At 32.8% G+C, this 26,694-nt stretch overlaps 1 protein-coding gene across 1 annotated transcript in view; it reads right to left on the bottom strand.

Annotated features, from left to right (window-relative positions):
• Positions 1 to 310: 310 nt before the first annotated feature.
• The window catches only part of NDFIP2 (Nedd4 family interacting protein 2), a 67,640-nt gene continuing 41,256 nt past the window's right edge, over positions 311 to 26,694 (bottom strand). Inside the window, exons 5-9 of the mRNA XM_025441007.3 lie at positions 23,623 to 23,716; positions 13,478 to 13,602; positions 8,787 to 8,853; positions 6,073 to 6,178; positions 311 to 3,635 (exon numbers count right to left, since the gene is read on the bottom strand). Of these exons, the coding sequence (XP_025296792.1) occupies positions 6,075 to 6,178; positions 8,787 to 8,853; positions 13,478 to 13,602; positions 23,623 to 23,716 (390 nt within the window). The 3' untranslated portion in view covers positions 311 to 3,635; positions 6,073 to 6,074. The remainder of the gene's footprint in view (positions 3,636 to 6,072; positions 6,179 to 8,786; positions 8,854 to 13,477; positions 13,603 to 23,622; positions 23,717 to 26,694) is intronic.

The raw sequence follows: 26,694 nt of genomic DNA, 5'->3' as shown, positions 1-26,694 counted from the left end.
TTTGCATTCTAGGCCTATGTCCCAAATGCAAATATAAGCCCAAAGAGAGGACTGTGGTTACCACTGATATTCTGCAAAGTAGCAATGAACATAAATTTTCATAAAGCTGATTTTTTGCATGTATTAAAATTAAATTGCATTATCATCTAACATTCAAATTACTGTGACAAGTTTAATATTGCTCCACACTCTAACTTAATTCCATGCCAGCTTGTTTTCATCTCAAATAAGGTCTACCGTACGTTTTGTGAGGCTAAGATGGTAATAATATGTTGTGAATCTTGAACTGATTTTCAAAAGGATGCACAGGTTCACATTTCCATATCTATAGAACTTTATTAATAAGCAAAACACATGTCAGCATGTTTTTATATATGGGCAAGGAAATTCCTATAATAATAATTGGCACATTATCATCTAACAGTTGAACTTTATCAAGAATGAGATTTAAAAAAAATACACTAACATTTCATATGATTATCTGAAGAATAATAAACAATTAAAATAACATTTAACAGCAGTTTTAAAATATAAAAGCTCATTGTTTACTATTTACCATAAGCTGGAATCATTCCAATACAACTTCTATTAAAAAAAATAAAAGAAAAATAAAAAGATACTGTGCATATTCTACAGGCCTGACAAATGGGTTGGCTAGGAAAGGCTGTGACAATAATTAGCTCCTGACCTAATACTCCAGTTCCTTCTCTCAAAGAGCAGGGGGTTTAGGCAGTCAATTCTCAGTAAAGTTACAGTTATATGTAGGGTGATCATGTAATTTATTCTCCAAATTCGGACACTTTTGAAAGAGGAGGCACTATTTAAGCTGAGAAAACAGAAATAATCACAACTGTTTCTGAGCAAACTCAGAACATATGTCACTCCAGTTAAATAACGGTATCAGAAGCACGATTGTTACTTTTGTGCTTTGGCAGGCTACAGAAGAATTGAAAAAAATGTTAAATTAAAAAAACCTGATTTTTTTTTTCTCCAGTTGGACTTTTTGGATTTCACTTTTCTTGTTGTGGACTGTTTTGCTGTAAATGTTAGTGATTACGGTCTTAACAGGTTAAAATTTATGAACCACCTCAAAGGCATGGGAGATCATCTCAGAGACTCAAAATAAAAAGCTAGAGATTAGTATTTTTTCTATTAAAAAGAGATTTTTATTTTAACTGAGTATAATGGGATTTGTCTTTTAATTTTAAATTTCTAATTTCAATCCTGAACAAACTATACAGAAAAATGTATTTTTACCTTAAATTTAGTTGATTACACAGATACATGAAAATGAATTATCCTAGCCATAACTAGTTATTCAAATATAACAGAAATAATTTAATAAATATTTGCATTAACTTTCAAGCCTCAGTTCACATTCATTCAAAAATTTAGACACCCTAACAAAGATTCTGATTTCAAACTTTAAGACAGAGTGCAAAGGCAGTTAAGCACCCCCAAAACACAACAGCAGCTGTTCTACCCAAGCTCACAGGAAATGAAAGGAAGTATGCAGAATTTGATAGATCTAGAAGAGAATGTTAAGTTTTTAAAAATAATATTCTATGTCCGACTGAATGATGAGATTTAAAGCTACCACTGAATTGTACCAATTATAGAGGATCAGGTAACATGCACACCTGAACCTTATAGATTTGAGGGGGAGGGGGAATCAAAGCAAAAAGTGAAGTTTTTGATGTTCGATCAAAAGTGACACAACCATATTCAGAAACCAAGGATAAATACCACAAAAACTAAAATATTACATTTTAATAAACTGATATTAAATAGCTCACCGAGTAATCTAAAATTACTATGTATGATAGCTTAATTTCATTTAAAAATTATCACAAAGAACAAAGTACAGGTAAACTGAAACTTCATATGAGATAAAGGAGATCTAGCAGGAGATTACATTTCTAATAGATACATTCTAATTTTAATTTCCAAATCAGGCAACTATATTAAATATTTTCTTTACCCCATGCTAGTTTGATGTCAAGGGGTGTAACACAGGTACTTTAATCAACAATAAAAATTTTATGTGGGAAAGGAGAATGAATGAGAGAAAACAAAAAATAGGAGGCTCAATTAGCAAAACAAAACTGCATGTTTTATTTATCAAAGACAATGAAATAAATCAGAAAATACAGAGAAATACAAAAGAAGTTATAAAGCATAATTTATTTTTTCAGAAATGGAAAAATGTCCCTGAATAGTTTTAGATGTATCTTTGAGAAGTAGTCAGTGTCTAATAAAACAAGCAACCAATTTTATATGTCCTGTATAGATTAAATGATTTTTAAGTTTAAAAGATGACATAATTCCCATCATTTTTAATGTTGGTATTCAAAAGCAAAAATATAACTGAAAACAGATGAGACATAGAATGATTTGTAAAATGTAGTAGCTTATGAATGTAGATTCCAGTTACAATAATGGCCACATACACACAAACTCCTGCAACACACATACACACACCACACCCCCATATTCCACAGACACATTTCCATTAACTTGAAAACAGATTATTTTGCATATCTCAATTCAAGATATGATTTTTATAGGTTAATCCTATAATCATAAAGCAAGAAGCTATTATTAGTAAACGTTTTTTATTTTCTTCATTTAACTAAACATCTAAAGAAAAAATTATTACAATGATAATTGAAAGATATTTTTATTGGCTTTTAAAAGACAAATGCAAATGAGAATATCTTACTCAGAAAATTAATTTTCAAAAGTGTCTTAAATGAAATAAATATAGTATCTAATACAATCTCTTCCTGCAAGAATCTCTAAGATGGCAATGCTATAAAAACCAAGCTTCTCAACTGAGAATCCCTAGAACTGGCATGTCCCTTAAAAAGAAAATAAAAAAATTTTCTTATAAAGGACATGTGGAATACTCATTTTTTAAAAATCTGTCCTAAAACAAGCTATCTTTAACACTCAAATTTTCTCTATATATTAAGTTCACTTAATTTTAAATTAATGAAAAGATATCCAGACACAGTTTCTAAGAAAACAACGCAGAAAGTAATTTATGCATGGTTATTTACAGAAAGAGTTTGCTAAAGAATAATGTAAATATCATGTTCAAAAATCTGACAAAGCTTTTCTATAATCAGCACTGAAGGTTTCAAAAAACTATATATAATAAAGGATATTTCATGTGTAGAGTTACTAGATGAATCTAGGAGCCAGAAACTAAAGCATTTGACATGGTTAATAATTTCATTTTTATTATACTAAATGTCAGGTCAGAAGTCAATGGCATTTACATGCTGGAAGACTGTTTCTCACTCACCTCTTTCAATTATATCAAACACTGATTAACCAAATATGACTGGACTTTACTGCTACAACTTTATGGTTTCTTTCAAGTATATGCAAATCCTTTACATGGGCACATATGCAAATGTGCAAAACAAATGAAATATAAATATTGAAGAAAATTAACAGAAATGGCTTTTAAGCATAAACCATCCTGCCATTCAATACTGAAGATCTATCTTTTCTTCACTAATTTGTCTTCTGCTTTTAGTAGTCTTCTATCCTATTAAAGTTGTAGGTTTACAGATGATCTGGAAATGTCACATTGGTATAAGAAAACAATGTCTGGTCGATGCAGTCTAGGGACAAAGAAAGAATTAGTCTTGAAGTATATTAAGTTGCAAAAATTTAAATGATAGTACAATAAAAAACCATTTTATAGTAGTATTACATCAAGCATACAATGTTCTTTTGGTAAAGATAACATAAAATAGCATGTATCAGAATTTATTCCAAAGTTTAAGCTTCTATATAGGAAACCATCTAGAAAATATTTACATTGTATTTTGGACTCTTGAAAATGCAAACAAGGTAATTACACTGAATATTCACAGAATATCATTTAAATTAATAAAATTACTTTGCCTTTTATCTTACATACTGATACACTCTTACTGTTACTGCTTGCAAAGCATTTTAGTGGTTAAAGAGAAAATGTGACACCTTCTAGATAGAGGTAAAAGAACATTTAAAAGGATACTTTAATATTTTCCAGAAATACAACTGTATTCATTGTACTCCTCAGTAGAAATAAGTATATTATATTAGATTACAAAAACTCCTGTTATAAGGTTTAAACAATCAAATCACAAACCATACTATTTGTAAAAAGAATAGTTATAGTAACTTTGAAAGATTTTGTACTTGTAGATACATCCAGAAGTTAAGTGTTTTAGCACTTTGCTTATGTAGTTCAAATACTTTAAAAGTTCAAATCATTTATAGACATGAAATATATGGTACTTGCTTTAAAAAGAGTATAGAGGGAGAAAATATTTTTAAGTCATATATCCAGTAAGGAGTCAATATCTAAAATAGTTTAAGAACTCATACAATTCAGAAACTAAAAAAACTAAACAATCCAATTAAAAAATGAACAGAGGATCTGAACATTTTTCCAAAGACATACAGATGGCCATCAAGCACATGAAAAGATGCTCGACATCCCTAAACATCAGGGACATGCTTATGAAAAACACAGTGAGATTATCACTTCACACCTGTGAGAATGGCTATAATCCAAAAGATAAGAAATAAGTATTAGTAAGGAGATGGAGAAAAGGGAAACCTTGTGGAACTGTTGCTGGAAAAGTAAACTGAGGCAACACTCTGGAAAACAGTATGGAGGTTACTCAAAAAATTAAAAATAGAATTACCCTATGATCTGGCAATTCCACTTCTAGCTAGCTATCTGAAGAAAACGAAAATATGAATTCAAAAAGATAAATGCCCTCCTCTGTTAACTGCAGCATTATTTACAATAGTCAAGATATGGAAATAATCTTAGTGCCCATCAGTAGATGAATGGATAAAGATGTGGGGTATGTGTGTGTGTGTGTCTGTGTGTGTCTGTGTGTGTGTGTGTATATATGTGTATATATAATAGAATACTATTCAGCCATAAAAAAGATCTTGCTATCTGTGGTAATATGGATGGGCCTTGAGGGTATTATGCTAAGTGAAATAAGTCAGATAGAAAGACAAATATTACATGATTTCATTTACAAGTGCAACAACAACAAAAAAACCCAATAACAATACAAAACAATACCCCGATTCACAGATACTAAGAACAGAAAGGTAGTTATCAAAGGGGAAGGAGTCTGGGGATGGGAGGCCACAAAATGGGTGAAGGGGATCGAGATGTACAAATTTCTAGTTACAAAACATGTAAGCCATAGGGATGTAATTTACAGCACAGGGAATACCATCAATATTATATTAACTTTATGGTGACAGATGGTAACTAGACTTATGGTGGTGACCAATTCACAAAATATACAAATGTCAAATCACTATGCTGTACACAAGAAACTAATACTGTATGTAACTGTATTTCAATAACAAAAAGAGTCTGTTATAGAAAATAGAGACATGAGGTCTCCTCATGTGAAGAAACTACTAGCTAGCTAGCTGCATGCAGCCTCCAGAAACTCACTGGATAACTAGTGAGACGACCTCTACTCATTTCTTCATTCCCATTTATTCAAGTTGAAGGCTTCATTATTGATACAAACTAAGTCATTTAGGAAACAACATCAGAGCTCCTATTTTCTTCACACAACTTTTATTCTTTGATATAGTTTGTTAAGATTAGTGCATGGAAAATTTCTTTTCAACCACAAATTTGTGTTTTGTTTATTTCAACACATGTCTGTGGATTTCACATAGTTTTGTACAAAATGCCCATCCTTCTAAAGTGCTTTGTCATATTTTGTTTTTCAAGCCTTTAAATCGTGTGCTAATGGTTACTTACATCCTGTGGTTAATCTTTAAAAAAGTTAAATTCTGACTTCAAAATTTTTTATTCATCATATATTTTAAAAATTAAAATTTATGAAATCCAATTTTTAAAAATCTTAAAAAGTTCACAACTTATTAAGTCTTGAATGCTAACAGTATAGCCATACATTAAATATGCTAGGTTTAAAAGTAAACAACATGAGTACACATAATATGCATCTTGTCAAAATGAATACATGAAGGGAATAGAGTTAATGTATTAATATTTCTTACCTCTATAATAAGAAGAAATACCGTGTTCTATGTGCAGCTGCCATACTTTCAGACATGTTTCTGACTTTTAGATAATTAACAAATCCTCTGAAGAAAAGAAGCAGGCCTGGGAAGATTAAAATAATACAGATACATTGTATTCTTATATGGAAGGAGCATCATAAATTTAAAACACGCAATTATAAACAAGATCCTCTTGGCTTAAGGAATTTAATCTGTAAGACTCTATTCATTCCATAATATATTTTATATTATAATAATACCATCATGAAAAAATATAATAAAAGTTTACTGCCTCCCAAAATTCTTTCAAGGTCTAGATGTATCGAAATTAAAGTAAAAATTAAAGTAAATCCAGCCATGAAAATCCAGAATTACACAAAAATATATTTATTCCCTGATTTCTTTACATAGTAGTTATCTAATGCATTTAAGCTGACTCAACTCAGAGAAATCCTATCTTTATATGAAACTTTTCAATTAACACAACTACTAAGAAAACTAAGACATATTTACTGATGTAAAGTATTCAAGAGAGAATATACGTAAGTAATTTGCTAACAATTGTGGGATTAAAACCAATAAGCCTGTCTAGCAATATCAAGTGGCTGTATCTGTGAAATCTGTATTTGAAGATATGTGTTATGTAAATAATTTTAATTATTAGTTCCTATTTTCAAGTAATAATAGAAGACTATAATACAAATTTACATAACGAGAAGCAAGAAAGAATTGGGAAGCAACCACTAGTGATTTCTTAAATGATTTGGGATAAATCTTACATCTCTCTCGGTATTCTCTGTAACAGGATTTTTAAATAACAACCATTTATATAACAGGTATCCTTAGTAATTAATAAAACAATGCCTGTGAAATGCTTCAAAGTTTCAGATGGCAGGTAAGTATAAAAAGCATTAGCATTATTAGTAAGTTCTTTGATATACTTATTAAGCATAGAATTCTAAGGGAAACATTTATTAACTTCAGTAAATTTTTAACTAGGTTACAGGCAGTGCAAAACAAAAACAGAAAAACAGAAGATAATACATGCATGTAACTTTCCTCATTGAGAGGAAGACTGTCAATTTAAAATACAAAGTCCCAAACTAAACTTGTACCTCAAATCCAAGACAGTAACCAAAGCACTAAAAAAAAGTATGGTTATAATAAAGAGAAAATATAGAAAATATACAAATAATGACTTAAGCAAGTGATACAAATTTCAGCTAAATCTGAGCCGATCTGTTTCCCATATCCTAACTACTTCCATTTGTGACTCCCATTGTGAATTCCACTCTCCTGCCCTTCCAGATGCTATTCAAAGGTAATGGTATTGTGATCCAAATGTAAAAGTATTAAAAAAAAAATGTAAACAAAAATTATTTGTGAAATCCCTACTTTTGTCTTAGAAAATGCTCAGGCATTTTCTAAAATAAGCCAGTTCATAACTAGAAACCAATCATTTAGCAGCTATGCTCCTCAGTGTTCTACAATGTACTCAACATTCTTCTGAGTATATGTGAGAGCAACATTTTCATCATGGATTAAATTTTCACAATTCCCTAAATGCTAGATTGTGGTTCTGATGTGGAAACGGGGTTGTCCTCTGCATTCCACTAGGCCCTAGAGTTGTCTTCCTAACATTCAATCCTTAATATATTTAGAAGCATATCTACTTATTTAATATGCTTAAATACCTAAGACTTTCTATATTTTTTCACTTTTAAGTAAGAAATTCAACTATGAGCACAGAATTCAGGTAGTGAGAACACAATTAACAATACAAAAAATTGCCTAAACCGTTGTTGGGGTCTGGCTCCCTAACAAAATCACATTAGAATAATTTCACTTTAATTGTTAAGATAAAGAATACAGGATCTTTAGTTACCTTAACTGACCACTAAGAATTTGTTTCCCTAAAGATCCTAAAGATCCAAAACTAGGACTGAACAAAAACTCAAAGAGAACACTGCCACCTACTGAAATGCTATTATTTTCTGGTACAATTATGTTATTAGAGAAATGTAGGCTTTAAATCAAAGTAGAGAGGATATTCTTCATGTCAGTAAATAAATCTGGAATGTGGATTAAAGGCATCTGTGATTTTGAGATTAATTTATCATACATCTAAAGTGAAAATCACCAGGGAACAAAAATTGGAAATCCATCAATATTAAAAAAAAAAAAGACATGCCTTGTAAAAAGAAAACTCAACAGAAGTACTGTGATCATTAGGCATGAAGCCTTTCCTTATTCCTGGCTGATTAATGATTAATGCAGGGTACATTTCAAAAGTATAAAGAATGTTTCAATGTTCCAAAAATAAGAAAATGCACAGAACTTCCAACTATCCTATTCTCAACATATCCTAGGATAGTTAAAAGAAATTATGCATGTATACTTTCCAAATTAAATGCTAAAGATAATATTTTAAATCATTTTAGGATTTTCAAGTTTTGCAATATTCCATTATCATCCAGTCACTGATTTTTTAAATTGACCAGCTCTGGATTTTCAATCAGAAATCTAGAAATCAGTGTATAATTATCCAAGTAACTAAGATGAAATTAAGTACGTGGATATGAGAATTTTACAGTAGAAAAATTATTGCCATGTATGTTTCAATACAATGTATTTACATGTTGCAATTTGAGGGAAATAGCAAAGTTAAACTAAACGCAAATTAAACTGAAATGCATTAGGAATAAACTTACCAAGTACAAGAAATATCCACCAAAGCCAATATTGTCCGTTGAAATATCCAGTAAAATAATCAGAAAACTATGGAGTGAACATAAATATATTAACCATATTTATGTACCTAAATATGAAAATCATAGATTACTCTGAATTTCAGAATGATTTACCTCAAATAATTTCCTGCACTTAAAACAACACAAAGAGAAAAAAATGCTTAATGACACACATAATTATTTGAGGAAACAAACCCTTCAAAATCTTTTACATGATAACTTATACAAACTTATACAAACTTAGCAAACTTATACAAAATATTTTACAAACAAGAATCAATTTCCAAATTTTAAGAAAGGTAAATTCTATATATCTGAATCAAATTTTCTCATTAAAGAGTTCACATGTCTGTTCTTTTTTCATAATCTCTCAAAGCCACAACTACCATCCCAAACACACTACGGCAACCTGCTGCTTTAGATATTAACACCAAAAGCCACATTAGTTTAATCTTATCAGATGGGGATGTTCAGCTGACCTCTAAAAAGAGGAGCTTTTGACCTTCTGTACACCCCCTACTGTTAATCACTGCCAAGAATACTAGGCACATAAAGACCCCCAACTCATTAGAGTCTTTTTATTTTCAAACTAGATGCTCCCGTATTCAGTTCCCAGCAGTGAGCTGAGAACAGCTAACTGAACCTTGAAGTGGCATTTCAACAGCTCCTATCAGTGACCATGGTAGATGGTTTTATATTCTCTGTGAAATGAGAATACAAACAGGCAGATGGAAGGCAGAGCTTGATGATACTGAACATAGGTATCTTTTCCTTGATGAGCCTCTGGATGTCATGATTTGTTATTTTAAAATTTCTCTAAGAAAACCTAATATTCTTCAGTTACTTCAGATAATTCTTCCCTAACGTCTTTTAGCACCTAAACCATGTTCCAAGTAGTTATTTTTTTAAAGTGTTTAATATAATCTAGTCTAAAACTACTAAAAATTACTACTCTCTTTTAATTCACTGGTCTTCAAACAGATTCTGATTTAACTAAAAATCATTTTGTCAAATGGAGATTTGCCCTCAAATCTGAAATTAAAAGTAACTTTATTTTGGTAATTATTTCCAACCATTCATTGGTAATTTCCACAAAAGCTTAAAAATCCTATAGGTTTGGTAATAATTAAAATACTTGTGAACACTGTCACTATTTAAAAAAAAAGTCACAATTAAGGAAGCATATGTATTAAAGACTACCTAAATTTGTTTTTTTAAAACTTTTAAGTATTTCCACAGGAAGTATTTAGAATTAATAAATGAGCCATAATCTAAACTTTCAGTTTAGAGTTTAAAAATGTCAAAGATTATGATTTTTAAAATACCATTAAAGATGCAGATCCCACACACTCCTACATCTTTAATATATGTACAAGGGAGACCTAAACAACTGGGGAAATATAATTTGTAAAGTAGGACTGCATTACACTTTTTAATCAAGTGATTATTAATTAGAAATAAAAGCTTCTACAGGTTTTACAGTCTATAAGAACGAAAAGGAAGAACCAAAGCAATACATTTTTAACTTTCTAATTTTTGAATATATTGTAGACTATATTTAAAAAAATAATATAACCTGGCAAAAGGCAACCAGAAAAAAACATCATTCTTCACCAAAAATATTTACCAAAGCTAGTCTTTATTCCCAAATGCAAAATACTACTTTCACCTTGCAATTAAAGGAGACTCACTATGTAAAAAGGAGAAACTAATAAGCTTTTGGGATCATTACTGAGTTAGAAAAAAGGTTTTAAAATACTAATAGTCACAAGGCTAAGCCAAGTTGGGGTTTTTTAATGAGTAAACCAATCATGTTGATTGGCCAATCATAGGATGCAAAAATCAAATTTTGGAAAATAAATTAATCTACACTAAGAATTTATCTAATTTTATTTTATTAATATAACACCAGTATTTTATTGTTTACATCCTGTCTACCTTTGAAAATAGTTTTTAACAAAACACATATTCATTCTTAAACAATAAAAACATCAAAAGCCTTAGACAGAAATAATACCAGGATCAGCTACAGATATTTACATTAAATCTGAGTGTCATGGAAACTCAGAAACAAAAAGAAAATCTGAAGTACGATTTATAAATTAGTTATTGTCTAATAAAATAAAACATCGGGCTTTTAGGAGAAAACCTTTCAGCACTGAGCTCCACAGGGCATTTATTGCTTGTAGCATTATAATCAAAGTCAAAGTACAGTGTCACAGAAGCCATACAGAATTTGGAGAACAAGCACTGAATTGAGACCAAGCTAGATTCTAATCACATATAAACTGTGGGGCACTGAGCAAATTATTAGACTCTTTTTTTTTATTCTTAGCTTTGTCATCAATAAAGATGGATTACCATGAGCACTGCTGATAAGAGTAGCGGTCAAGAATTCGGTGTTTGTAGCAAATTATGCTTGAAACATAGTAAGTACTCAAAGAAAAGCAGCCATTATTATTTGATATAAATGATTTTTTAAAATTATTTTCTTATATTAAATCTCAACATACACTAACAGCATAATAGTAACCTTAACCCAGTAGCAGTATTTTTTTTAAAGGTATATTTTATAAGTTTTTTTTTTTAAGTTTATTTATTTATTTTTAGTAATCTCTACACCAAATGTGAGGCTCAAACTCAGGACCCCATGCTCTTCTGACTGAGTCAGCCAGGTGCCCCTCGGTAGTGGTATCTTAATGGGAAATGAAACAGTCCCAGTGATCAAACTTGATGATAATATATATATATATATACCTTAGAAAACTTTGAGGATCTCCAGTTTTTGAATTTAAGTTCTCCATCTTACCACATTAGCTGGACTTAATTACTAGATAATCAACCCCCTCCCAACTAGGGAACTATGAGACAATTAGGCCCTGATACCCTGAAGGCACAGGTTGCATATAATGGACTGGACTTTTTTTATGAATCTAGAATACACAAACTTACTAAGTTTAGGAGAGTTGAGAAAACAGTCCTTAAACCGTTTTCAGTGTTCTGTGACTAAAATGAGAAATCCATTTGCATAATAGTAATTAATTATATTACTAACATAATAATAACCATTGGACACAATTAACTTCAACTATTTTGAGGTTTTTCTAGTAATAACTTTTTTCAGGGCAGGGATTGTGCTTTATCTTTGTATGCTAACATCTTAACACATTTATGCTCATGGTGGGAATCCACTTCACATTTTTTTAAATGAAATTAGAAAAAGAATCCGCCAGGGGGCTGTTCTTACACTGGCTCAGGTTTTAATCATCTCAGAAGAAGCCAAGTCATGTCGCACCCAAGAATCAACTGATTAATAACCAAAATCTATAATTTGGTCTGAACAGAGATGAATGAGGTCTGATAAAATTACTGAAACTCTGGGAAGCCATAACTTCAAAAATAATGAAGAAACACATTAAGTCCAATATTAATTTTTTAAATCAATTTGCTGATGTAGGTACATAACTGAAGTGTCTGAAGCACTTAAGAGAAGCTGACATTAAGTATGTGATTCTACTGAATATTTTAGGAGGATGTGACTCACTCATTTAGAAATCAATGTTTAAATAAATATGTTTGTAGAAATTAAGCATTTTATCAATTGTATAGTAGCATGTAAATATGTGGGTTACTTTTAAGAAAATTCATTAAAAAAATAAATAAAATCACTCTTTTTTTTCTTTAAGGTAAGCCCAATGCAGGGCTTGAACTCATGACCCTGAGGATCAAGATGTGAATTGAACTGAGATCAAGAGTTGGATGCTTAACTTACTGAGCCATGCAGTGCCCCCAAACCATTCTTGATCATTCTCCTAGGTCTAACATAAAGAAATTAGGGAAAAGGCTTTGTAACAGGAACCAAAGGATCTAAAAGGGGCCTCCAAGAGGCAAAGGTAAAGAGTGGGGGAAGACTATGCAAACAGGGCTACTGCCACTGGAATGGTTACAGAAAATTATTTTGGGACAAACTGTTGATATGGGATAAAGACTTAGCATTATCTCCCTACACACCATGTGGTAAGTGCTAAGAAGTAGATAAAGGGTGAATTCCAGGAACAACAGGGAAATAAGAAAGGTGGAAAGGGAACATAACAGAAAATGGGTGAGTTCAGATAGACACCTCACAGGTCTTAGTTTTTTGAGCTCTCAAAAAAGAAAGAGTGAGAAGATGAAATTAAGTCCTTGAGAATTTTACTAACCAACAGAAAATGTTATGTTTTACCTGATTTTAGGCATGTGTGCACTGTATCACAGCAGATGCAGCCACAGCTTACCAAGCACCTGTATTTGTGCAGCAACTAGGCAAGTGCTTTAATTATATTACTGCTAGGCCTCACAGAAATCCTGAAAGGCAGCTAATACCAGCTTATTGGGAAGAAATTCTCAGAACAATTTAAAAATTTAAAGTTAGGACACTGATATAAGTAAGATTCAAACTCAAATTTTTTTCTGATTTCAAAGCTCTTTCCATAGTAAGCTCTCATATAATAAAGCATCAAAATGTTAACACAGAGATCACTACAATAAGTATAAAAGATAAGCCTCAAAATAATTGATTCATATATGTAAAAGGAATATTTATGAACCACACAAGAAATTTCATAGATTTTAATTTTAGAGATCAAAGTGATAGAGGCTATTAAGACACTCACCCTAACAATAAGGATCCATTTGATCAATGAAAGTCCAAATCCACAGATGGCACCATACCTTCCAGCTATGGTATTGGTGATACAGAAGGATAAACAAAATCCAAGCCAGTTGAAAATAAATGCCACTAAAAGCAAGAGAAATAGTTCTTTTAAGGACCACACTTTGGAAACAAATTAACAGAGACATAATATTAACAATACTTCATTGCACAATGGAAGTAAGAATTCCCTTTCTTTTGACTTTGTACCAATTAAATCTTCTTTATAGGCCGTAGTTTACCTTTTGCAAATATATTGGTTATTAATTACACATTAACAAACAGATAAGCTTGGTTTCTTGTTAGTCTGGTCAACAGGAATCAATTCCTTAAAACTTATCAATAGGTAAAACTGCATTTTTAAACCAGCTAAAAATCAAGTCATAATGTAGCTCAGCTCCCATGTGATCCCACCCAAGAATTCCAGCCTAAGCAATCAACTAACTAAACTGGATTTTTTAAAAAGCAATATTAAAGATAAGCCAAACAAATTATAAAATGTTTCCAGAGGAGGTACTGTTCATTGCCTCTTCCTATCTAACAAAACCTACTTTTACCCCTTTTCTGGAACCCACCCACCAACAGAGTCTTTATTTTAAGGAAGGCTAGATCATATACTTAACCCCAAAAGAGAGGGGTCCTGAGTAGTCTGGGAAAATCACAGGAGCCCCTGCCACTTTTTTTTTTTTTTTTTAATAGGACTTTGAAATGCATTCTTTGGTTCTTAAAAACACATCAAGGAGACAGAGGATGGAATATAGGTTAAATAACAGTGGCTCTAAATTGATCATTGTTGAAGTTGAGTGATAAATACATACAGGTTATACTCCTGCCTAGTTTGAGAATTTCTACAATAAATGTTAAAAAGAAAAAAAAAATCCCCCTTATCCACTGGATTTCTAATTTGAATATAACACCTGGAAATGCTGCAGGGATTTTGCCCTCAGCCAGAGGATTAAAGTATAACTCCACATGGGCTAGAGAGTGTGAAGAGAAAGAAAAGCAGAGCCACAGAACTAATACTTGCTGTGGCTGAGTCTGCTTGTCTATCCCCTTGTCTATGGATTTTCTGTTTTGTGAGATAACCACCTATTTAAAACAGCTGAGTAAGGGTTTTCTATAACTTGTAGCAGAAACCATTCCGACACAGGTCCTTGAGATATCATCAGAATGCGCTATCTGTGTGTGTCTAAGATAATAATAGAAATGATAATAAAAGTGAAAATCAATTTGAGCAGGACTTTGGTCCTGTTCAGTGCCCATCCTCTTATCCTCAATATCTCTAACTAACCCTCAGGGAAAACATAGAGAAATGCTGATTTTTCAGGATTCTGAAGACAAAGAGGAAACATTTTAGAATAAATTTAAATAAAATAGCTATTTATTCAAAGCAATTTTCCTACTCCTATAATTTCTTCCTTCCTAATGCCTTCTAGGCACAGCTTTCTTGATCATTTATAGTAAGCTATATTATATGATACAATAGGAGAATGCATTTTGAAATTAAGAGACTTGTGTTTGAATCACAATGTGACATGTATCACTCACTAGATACATGACCTGGGACTCACTGCTTACTTCTGTGAGCCAGTTCTCTGATCTGTACGATCTACTTCACAAGGCTGATAAGAGGATTAAGTGAGATAATGAATTTAAAGGGCTTAGCACAGTAAAGAACCTGGCACAGTGATTGCTAAGAAATGTTAACCATTATTAGTACCCATATTTTTTATACAGTAGGTTATATCTTTTCCGGAAAAAAAAAAAAAAAACACAAAAAAATCAGGAGATGCTACTGGAAATAAAACTTGCTTACACTCAATTTTCTTTTTTCTTATACTAGATGCTGATTTTGCTATCTTCTACCTCTGTGCTATCTGATGCCACCAGCCACACTGCTTTCTCCACTAGTTCCAGAAACCTACCCTACTCTACAAAGAGGGCTATTTTAATTTCCATTAATTAAAACTAAGTGAAATTTAAAATTTAGTCCGTCAGTCACACTAGCCACATTTCAAGCACTCAATAGTCACATTTAGCTTATAGCTATCACACTGGACAGCGGAGATAGAGAATATTTCCATCATCATAGAATATACTATTAGATATAGCTGTTCTACATCTAATTGGTTAATATTTGTATTATCTGTGGAGAAAAACATGTAATGGCTGATCAGAAATTATTTTATATCTATTTAAGGTAAATAATCTACATCAATAAACAGTAGTAGAGCTTCCCAAACAGTAGTAGAGCTTCCCAAATAGTAGTAGAGCTTCCCATATAAGGTATGCCATATATGAGCTAGTGACAGACTGAGAGAGTTACTCTGTTCCCTCTCGGTCGGCAGGTGAGATCTGGCGCAGAGGACAGATTGCCACCAGTCCTGAGCACCTTACTCCTTTATCCCTGTGTGCTATAAAAACTTCTATCATTTTGTAAGCCTGTCATGTAGTTAACTAAAACATAGGAAACACTGATGGAGAAAATACAAGACAGCAAAATATTCAGAAGTGCATTTTTACCTATGAGTGTGTGTATGTTTAGCTTTGGGAAAATTAATTCAAACACGGTTTCTTTCAAAACAGATTTACAGATATCTACTATACATATAATTATACTTACATTAGAAATGGGATACAAAATAACAAAAAAGTATTTAATGACTCATCATGTTTTCTTTGTGCTCTCTGCCAGCAGTATGCATTACTAGGCCTTAAAACTAATAGGTGATATAATCTCAAAGTTGTGCTCATGCAAGATATAATATGTTATGGACTGAACTGTGTTTCCTCAAAACTCACGGAATGAAGCGCTAACCTCCAGTGTGACTGTATATAGAGACAGGGCCTTTACAGGGAGGTAATTAAGGTTATAAAGGTAGAGCCCTAATCCACTAGGATTGGTGTCTTTATAAGAAGAGAAGAGGCACCAGAGAGCTCTCTATCCTCCATTATGTAGAAAAGAGACCATGTGATGAGGACGCAGCAAGAAGACAGCTATCCACAAGCCAGGAAGAGAACCCTCACCAGAAGCTGAATTTTCCAGCACTTTGATCTTGGACTTCTAGCCTCCAGAACTGTGAGAAAATAAATTTCCACTGTTTAAGCCATCCAGTTGGTGCTTTTTTTCATGGCAGCTCTGAGGGACTAATATATAACTTTATCCATCTGTAATCGGTTTAAGCACTAGGAAAACAGTGAAGCTAGTGACTACTTAAGCATAGATAGATTCACTTTTTATTCCCACTGGCCTGTAAGATAGGAAATAAAGCTGAACAGGTCTTTAAAATACAGAAAGGGCAGAAGCATTCAATTCTAAATCCTCTATGACATGTCTGAGTTGGCAAAAAAGAAAATTTAATAGGGATGCCTGGGGAGAGCTCAGCAGTTGAGCATCTGCCTTCCACTCAGGGTGTGATCATAGGGTCCTGGATCGAGTCCTGTACTGGGCCTCCCTCAGGGAGCCTGCTTCTCCCTCTGCCTGTCTTTACGTTTCTCTCTCTGCATTTCTCATTAATAAATAAATAAATAAAATCTTTAAAAAAAAAAAAGAAAATTTAATAAATGTATGCTAATAAACCTTAAGTGCGGGGACACCTGGGTGGCTCAGCGATTGATCACCTGCCTTCGGCCCAGGGCATGATCCTAGAGTGCCAGGATAGAGTCCCACATCGGGCTCCCTGCATGGAACCTGCTTCTCTCTCTGCCTATCTCTCTCTGTGTCTCTCATGAATAAATAAATAAAATATTAAAATAAATAAATAAACCTTAGGTGCATAAAAGAAACAACACATCAACACATGACAGAGGCAAATGAACAGGTACACGCCGAGAAAAAAAGACAGGAACACTTTTCTCTCAGCTCTACTTCATTCATGCCATGTTTCTCTGGAAACCAAAGACAAAACAGGAAGCTTAAAAGGTGTAGGAGACCTATTCCCCGCACAGCAAGGCCCAACATGGAATCCAAATAAGCAAAAAAAGGCTTAAATAGCCTATATTCCTTAGAAAAGTAAGATACGGAGTAGCAGGCAGCAGGAAGCAGGGCAATTAACTCAGGAAAGTTGGTAAAAAGAATGCTCAGTGTTGCTCCAATTACACTCTCCACATTCATCTTCCCAGTCCCCTTCTTTATAAGAAAGGGAGTCAGACAGGTTAATGACATTTGAAAGAAGGCTGCCAATCACTTTAAATAATGTAAAAGGTGAATGTTCCAATGAGGATGATGGGAAAGGAGAACCTTACTACTATCCTCACCTAAGAGTACTCTATAACTTACGGTATTTCACATATTTTAACTTAATTGACACTCACATTGGCCTTTTAAGTAGGGGCAAGATCAGAATTAATTCCATTTTACAGAATGGTATACTGAGACTTAGAACAGTAAAGTGCAAAAAAAAAAAAAGGAACAGTAAAGTGTTATATAAGCTCACAAAATAAGAGCTATAGGTAAGACAGGAGCATCCTAGTCTTTCACCTCTTAGAATTAGTGATTTTTATTATATATCTTGCATCTATATAAAGATGGCAACAGGATAACCTAGAAAGCAATACTGTATACTACAGCTCATCTGTTAACTAATAATGCTTAGTTTTTAAACTTCCAAAAGCCACAAGATACCTATTAATTACAAAGGAAAAACTTTATAGTGAAGAAAGCTAGCAGACACCACCAAGATAAGAGTTGACATCACCAGGAAGAACACATAACTAGATCACTGTCTCCTGATAGGATGCACTGAGAAAGGCACATCATTTCTATGGTATTCTTAAAGAAAGGGGGGGGAGGAAAAGAGGAAATGCATAACCTAAATCTAATCGTAAGGAAACATTACATAAATCCAAATTGAGAGATATTCTACAAAACAACTGGACCATACTTTTCAAAAGAATCAAAGTCATAAGAAACAAAGACCGACAAACTGTCCCCCCATTAAGAACAGATTAAGGCCAGACTAAGGCAAAATGGCAACAAAATAATATATATAAAATCATGGACCATAAATAGGACATCAGTGGGACAACTGGTAAAATTTGAATAAAGTCTGTTAACTAGTTAGTACTATTTCATAATGTTAATTTCCTAATGTTGATCACTGCACTGATGTTACATAAAAAGTTAACACCTGAGAAAGCTAGATCAAAGTTACATGGCAACTGTATTATTTTTGTAACTTTTTCCTAAGTTTTAAATTATTTAAAGATGAAAAGTTTTAAGTTTTAAATTTTTAAAAATCTGATACTTTTTTGACAACAAATGAAAATCGTAAGTGAATGAATATAATACATACAATACTAACAATGAGCACTTATTAATTTCTTCAATCACATAAAAATATATATAAATGTATTAGGTTTCAAAGACACTAAGTTCCTAGACAAGGAATAATCAATTTTACTAAACTTAGTTCTGAACTACACACATATAGGTAAATTTCTCTCATCCTCAGGCAATTCTCCTCATTTAAAAAATTAGCCATTAAGACCTGAGATGCTAACAATTCATTAGTTTTAATACATTTCAGCTAAATTATAAGCAATGAGATGACCAAAACAAATGTTTTTCTTGAAAACAAAAATGTTTAATACTTCACAAATATCACATGAGTTTCTTAAGGTATAGTTAACCATTCTTAAGTGTTCTCTTTCTGGATTCACTTACCATATACAACTTCACCTAAAAGCTATATAATTATAAACACAGCTTTATCTGGACAGAACAAATCATCAACGTATTATTTTTCAACATGTGTGATGCCCAGGCAACCTCTTTAAGAACTGTTAACTTTTATGACTTGTCCATGGTAGCTGCTCAAAATCACTTATTAGTGAATACAAATGCTCAATATCATCAATCCTTGGGGAAATGGAATTAAAGCACAATGAGATACTACCACACATCTATTGAACATCTAAAATTTTTTAAATTGTCAATTCCACATGCTGATAAGGATCAGAGCAACAGAAAAGCATTCACTGCTAGCGGGAAAGCAGAGCAGCAGCCATTTTGGTAAGACAGTATAGCAATTTCTTACAATTCAGAATTTATATTTCAAAACAATATTCTGATTCCTTTTAAAATCACAACAATTTGTTATGTTGTTAATTGTGTTGCCCTCAAGTCTAAAATGGGAATAATGGGGGCACCTGAGGGACTCAGTCAAATACTGACTTGTGATTTTGGCTCAGGTCATGACTTGTGGGTTATGGGATGGAGGCCCATATGGGGCTCTGCCTCAGCAGGGCGTCTGCCTGAGATTCCCTCTGTACCTCTTCCTCTGGTCCTTCCCCCACTTATGCTCTCTCTCTCAAACAAATAAATAAACCTTAAAAATAAAAATAAAATAGGAATAATGCAGGTGATTAATTTTTACTATAGCTGGCAAATGTGAAGATTCAAGCGGATACAAAAAGCTAAACCTTCAAAGAAAAGTTTTCTAAACAGAGTCCATTACATTTTTAAGGATTATAATAGTTCAAGGTTATTTCCACAGTCTATCAATTATCCAGTGGACTAAATCTTAATTTCCAGCTTTTAATTAACAAATAATTGACTTTCAATCCATTCTCTTAAAAACTCTGTTATATAAAAGTAAGATCAGATACAAGCAGGTTAGGCACATGTGATGCATTTTGCTATGACACTGCAAGGGATAATGAAAAGTAAAATTTATCAAGGGATGCATATATTTCTTTCTTTGTTTTCTGAACATATACATGCAATTATTTTACCAAATTTATGTGTAAACTTTTTTTAGGATTACATGTGGTAAGAGACTGAAATGTGGATGCTATAAGAGAGAAGGCAAGAATCAAACTATCAAAAAGTTTTTTTTTTGTTTTTTTGTTTTTTTTTTAAATTTTATTTATTTATGATAGTCACACAGAGAGAGAGAGAGAGAGAGAGAGAGAGGCAGAGACACAGGCAGAGGGAGAAGCAGGCTCCATGCACCGGGAGCCTGACGTGGGATTCGATCCCCGGTCTCCAGGATCGCGCCCTGGGCCAAAGGCAGGCGCCAAACCGCTGCGCCACCCAGGGATCCCGTATCAAAAAGTTTTAATTGAAATATTCTTATTGATATTCACTGTAGTTTTATTCACACAACTTATATCATCTGAAATGTTTAAATTATAAGCCACGTTAAAGAATAATCTATTTCTGGGCAGCCCCGGTGGCTCAGTGGTTTAGCGCTGCCTTCAGCCCAGGGCGTGATCCTGGAGTCCCGGGATCAAGAACCGCGTCGAGCTTCCTGCATGGAGCCTGCTTCTCCCTCTGCCTGTGTCTCTGCCTCTCTCTCTGTCTCTCTCATGAATAAATAAATAAAGTCTTTGAAAAAAAAAAAAAAAGAATAATCTATTTCTGACAAGAAACAGCAAATGTTGGTGAGGATGTGAAGAAAAAAGAACTGTCGTCACATACTGTTGGTGGTAATGCAAACTGGTGCAGCCACTGTGGAAAACAGTATGGAGATTCCTCAAAAAGTCAGAAATAGAACTACCCTACAATCCAGTAATCACACTACTACTAGGTATTTCTCCAAAGAATAAGAAAACACTAGTTCAAAGGATATATGCATTTATGGTTTACTGCATTATTTACAATAACCAAATTATGGAACCAGCCCTGGTGTCCACCCATAGGTGAATGGATAAAAAAGATGTGATTGATACACACACAAAGTACTATTACTCAGCCATAAAAAAAAAATGAAATATTTCTATTTGTAACAACATGGATGGAACTAGAGAATACAATGCTAAGCCAAGTAAGTCAGAGAAAGACAAATACCATGTGATTTCACACTTATATGTAGAATTTAAGAAACCAAACAAAAGTAAAAAAGAGAGAGACAAACCAAGAAATAGACTATAGAAAACAAACGGATGGTTACCAGAGGGGAGGTGTGTGTGTGTAGGAGGGGAATGGGTGAAATGGCAATGGAGATTAAGAGTATACTTATCATGATGAACATTCAGTAATGTATACAACTGCTGAATCACTATACTATGTTGTACACCTGAAACTAACATAACACCATATAGTAAATATACTGAAATTAAACTTAAAAACATAATCAAATTTAAAAAATAAAATCTATTTCTGAACCATAGAAACAGAAATTAGAATAAAATCTAGACAACAGCTACTAGGTAGCTCAATAGGCATGAAAAATATATTAAGTTGCAATCTGAAGAACAGCCACTAGATGGTAGTGATTACAAATAAATCTATGCTTATCAAAGCCAGTAAGTTCAAACACTGGTCTACCTCCTACCAAAAAAATATACATATATATCAGGAAATGAAGCCTGAAAATAATTTATAATTTTATTCTCACAATATTGGTTCAGTATTTATAGAATAGAGAATAAAAAATAAGTTGTAGAGACATCATTTAGTAAAAATGTAGCAAAAGCAGGTAATTTACACTAAATATATGAAATATATTTATTCATATTAATATACCACCACAGGGCAAAAATAAGGCAACTAAGTATCTAGATTACCAAACATTTACAACAACTGTTTTATCAGCAAAATGTTTTCAAACCTAAAAAAAAAAGGTTAAAAAGAAGATAGTAAGGTTAAGTGAAATACAGAAATGGAGAAATAATCATTAAACTCTGAGTCAAATAGATGGTATCAAATCACATTTTTATGCCTAAGAAACAGGTATTTATACTTACATATAGTACAATCAATTTAAATTTTCTTTTCCAATTAAGATTTTTGAAAGATATAATATACTGATGGTACTCTTTTTATAAACAAAATATGTGGGAAGATTGTTATTAATAATAAAGGGTTACCAGTTGAGCTAAAACTAAGGAAAAAAAACTAACATTTACTAGACTAAGAGTACAAAACAGTAGCTATTTCTAGTCAAAGTGTTCATTTCTTTCCATGGTACCTACCATCGTATCTAAATATGAATTGTAACTAAAGCCACAAGATTTAAATATTGCATATCTATTAGCTGGTTGCCAAGCAGACCATAATTTATAAATTGTTATTTATAAATTATAATTTATAATTTATAAATTTGAAGAGAAAAATGTAACTGCTTTCCCACTCACCAACCCATTTCTGAGTGGTTATCTACTTCTTTTCTTCAACAGATGAAACGAAGGAAGGAAAAGAAGCAAGAAACCTTCTCAAAATTTTCAAAATGGAGGATTAGTGATTTCCCAGACTCAAAAGTAACTCAACTGAAGGCATGTATTTTCTGTTTAAAAGTTGAATATGGTACTTTAAACAAGTAAACTTTCCTCAGTTTTATTATCAAAATAAATTTTATACTTAAAATGAATTAAATCAGCATTCTATGAGAGTGGTGATCATTTAAACAGGTTGAGGGCAGAAATTTACCGTATCTAGTCTAATAAATTTACTTACATGAATATTGAGTTTTGAAAACTTAATTTTAGCAATTAAACAGTTCAAGTGTCAAAATATTATGTACTGAGTACACCAAATGCCAATCTCTGTGTTAGGAATTGAAATAATAGACTGTAACATAGTCTTGCCTCAAAGTATAAAGTCTACTTTATAAATTCAGATATTTAACTAAGAATTCTGCAACATGTTAAAAAATCTTACTTAGGTTTTTGGTCTTCTAATTACTTACCATTTCCTCCAAACAAGACATATTTGCATTCTTCTGTATCTCAAATCACATTGTTCCAGTTGCCTAAAGTACTTCCTTTTCCAACAATTCTTCTTGCTTAAATACACTGAAATGGAAGTCTTTTGCCCCCAAAGCAGAATTTATAGTTTCATTCTGCATGCTCCTACATTGTTGCTTGGTCATACAACATTTCTCATGCAAAAACGTATTTATCTTAAATATGTTTATATAACTCCAGCATCTAGTGTAATTTCAGCATCTAGCATCATGACTGCAATACACAGTAGTAAGTAATAAATATCAGGATTGTTATTGTATCATATGATCACATAGAGTTCAATATCAAGAACAATTTACATTTTAAATAAAGTAGACACACACTAACAATATTTGCCTTTCTTCACTAACTACGTTATTTAAATACACACACAGCCAATATACGCAAAAAACAACTTGGAAATGAAAAATCACTTACTGAAAAATGCCAGCATGAAAATCCCATCATTACCCACTCTGAGTTGGTCTGCATCACTAAAGTCATCTCTTGGTTGGCACTCTTCCTCCTGAATCTGTAAAACACATAACATTAGAACAGCTCATTAAAAAACTAATTCCAACTTTATTAAGTATAAAGATAAGAATTTAAATAAAATCAAATATTCTCAATTTGTTGTTCAGACAAAATGATACAATGAATACAATGGCATATAAGTATTCAAAAACATAAGTATTAATTTTTCATTTTTCTTGAAAAGAGTAACTTAAAAAGAAAACACACAAAAAAGATAAAAACTGAACACTGGATCAGTGAAAATGTATCAAGAAAGATGTGACTGACACATTTGCACTGAATGGGAAAGAGGAATTTTCATAATCAGTGGTGGAATCTAAATTGGTATGACCTCTATGGCTGGCAATTTGGCAGTATTTACCAAAAATAAAAATGTACAACTCACAACTATATGGTCAATTAATCTTCAACAAAGCAGGAAAGAATATCCAGTGGGGAAAAAGTCTCTTTAACCAAGGTGATGGAAAACTGGACAGCAACATGCAAAAGAATGAAACTAGATCACTTTCTTACATCATATACAAAATAAAATGGATTAAAGACTTAAATGTGAGACAGGAAACCACTAAAATCCTAGAGGAGAACACAGGAAGTAACCTCTTTTAAACATCAGTCGTAGCAAATTATTACTAGATGTGTCTTCGAGGCTAGGGCTACTGGGATTTCATCAAAATAAAAACCTTCTGCACAGTGAAGGAAATGATCAACAAAATGAAAAGTAGTCTATGGAATGAGACATTTGCAAATGACATATCTGATAAAGGGTTATTATCCAAAATATATAAAGAACTTACAAAGCTCAACATCCCCAAAATGAATAATCCAATTAAAAAATGGGCAGAGGACATGAATAGACATTTTTTCCAAACAAGACATCCAGATGGCCAACAGACACATGAAAAGATGCCCAGCATCACTCATCATCAGGGAAATGCAAATGAAAACTATAATAAGATACCACCTCACACCTGTCAGAATGGCTAAAATCAACAACACAAGAAACAACAGGTGCTGGCAAGGATGTGCAGAAAAAGGAAACCTCTTGCACCATTGGCGGGACTGGAAACTGGTGCAGCTACTCTGGAAAACAGTATGGAGGAAGGTTCCCCAAAATGTTAAAAATGTTAATTTTTTACATTATGTTAAAAATAAAGCTACCCTAAAACCCAGCAACTGCACTACTGGATATTTACCCAAAGAATACAACAATACTAATTCAAAAGGGATACACACACACTTCAATGTTTATAGCTGCATTACATACAATAGCCAAATTACAGAAACAGCCCAAGTGTCCAACAATCAATGAATGGATAAAGAAGATGTGGTTACATATATGGTGAAATATTACCCAGCCATAGAAAAGAATGAAATCTTGCCATTTACAATGACATGGATGGAGCTAGAGAGAATTATGCTAAGTGACTAAGTCAAAGTCAAATACTGCATCATTTCATTCTTATGTGAAATTTATGAAACAAAACGATCATAGGGGAAAAAAGAGAATGGGGGCAAACAAAAAACAAACTCTTATAACCAGAGCAAGGGGATGGGTTAAAAAGGTGATGGGGATTAAGAAGCACCAGGTTTTGTAAATAAATGCTGAATCACTAAACAGTACACCTGGAACTAATATTACACAGTATGTTAACTGGAATTTAAAACTTAAAAAAAAAAAAATACACACCCCTTGATCCAGCAATTCTAGCTCTTGAAATATACTGTACAAATATACAATCTATTCCAACTTATAAGAAATGATGTATTAAAGATAATTCATTGCTGCAGTGCTTTTTTGGCTTTTTGATTATTTGTTTGCTTTTTCAGAGAGAGGGAGGGAGAGGAAAAGAAAGAATCTTAAGCAGGTTCCACGCCTAGCATAGGGCCCAACACAGGGCTTGATATCATGACCCTAACACCATTGCCTGAGCTGAAATCAAGAATCAGAGGCTTAACTGGGACACCCATGCGCCTCTGCAGCAATGTTAATAATTTAGACACAATCTAAATAAATGCCCATAAATAGTGGACTCTTGTCAGGAGATAATTCTTCCATCAGTCCTTCATGTTTCTACGTCTTCCAGGTAGAGGCACTAGCTGCCTTTCCTTTGTACTGTCTTTACAAGGATGTTTATATTGCAGATAGCTTCGGAAGAGAGAGATAGTGTCTCTCCCTAGATCAGAGATGGGTGCATGTTTAGTGACCATTAGAAAGTACTGGGTTTACTAACCAGGATTCCACACTATGTGTGGCAACACTACTTGGCCCTCTTTGTGTTTCCCAGTGGGAACTGAGGCTCAGGAAACTGGTCAAGAAAATGCTAATACATTCACGGTAATCTCACTATGCTGCCAAAAGAAAATGACTTTCAGGAACGCCTGGGTGGCTCAGTGGTTGAGCATCCGCCTTTGGCTCAGGTCATGATCCAAGGGTCCTGGGAACAAGTTCCGCATCGGGCTCCCCGCAGGGAGCCTGTTCCTCCCTCTGCCTATGTCTCTGCCTCTCTTTCTGTGTCTCTCATAAATAAATAACTTTTTTTTTTTTAAATGACTTTCAAAACCATATTGCTCATTTGAGCAAAAACATCCCTAAAACTCTGCAATCATATATCGTAGGCAACACTTGTAGAGAAAATTCAGTGATTGGCAATGACTAAATACGCATTAATAAAATCTCGTATAATTTCAAGTTCACTCAAGAAATAAATATTAAAGCCCAATGTGAGCCCCTCCAAACCACTGTCAATATGATGGCAAAAATATAAATAATTCATACTCTTTTTAAAAAATCAGTACAGAGATTTTATAATATGACATCATTTTTAATAAGATAGAAAACATTAGCACAAAGATGTCCTTTACAACATTAAGAATGGAAAACAAACACATAATCACAGTTGAAAATAATTCCTCTGTTCACTGGAGAGGAATGGCCACCTAATTATAGTATATTGATTCCATGGAATTTCACTAAAA

Source organism: Canis lupus, chromosome 22 (assembly GCF_003254725.2).
Source record: "Canis lupus dingo isolate Sandy chromosome 22, ASM325472v2, whole genome shotgun sequence".
NCBI classification, from domain to species: Eukaryota; Metazoa; Chordata; class Mammalia; order Carnivora; family Canidae; genus Canis; species Canis lupus.
Note: the sequence above shows the minus strand (reverse complement) of the source record. Positions and strands in the feature narration are given on the sequence as shown.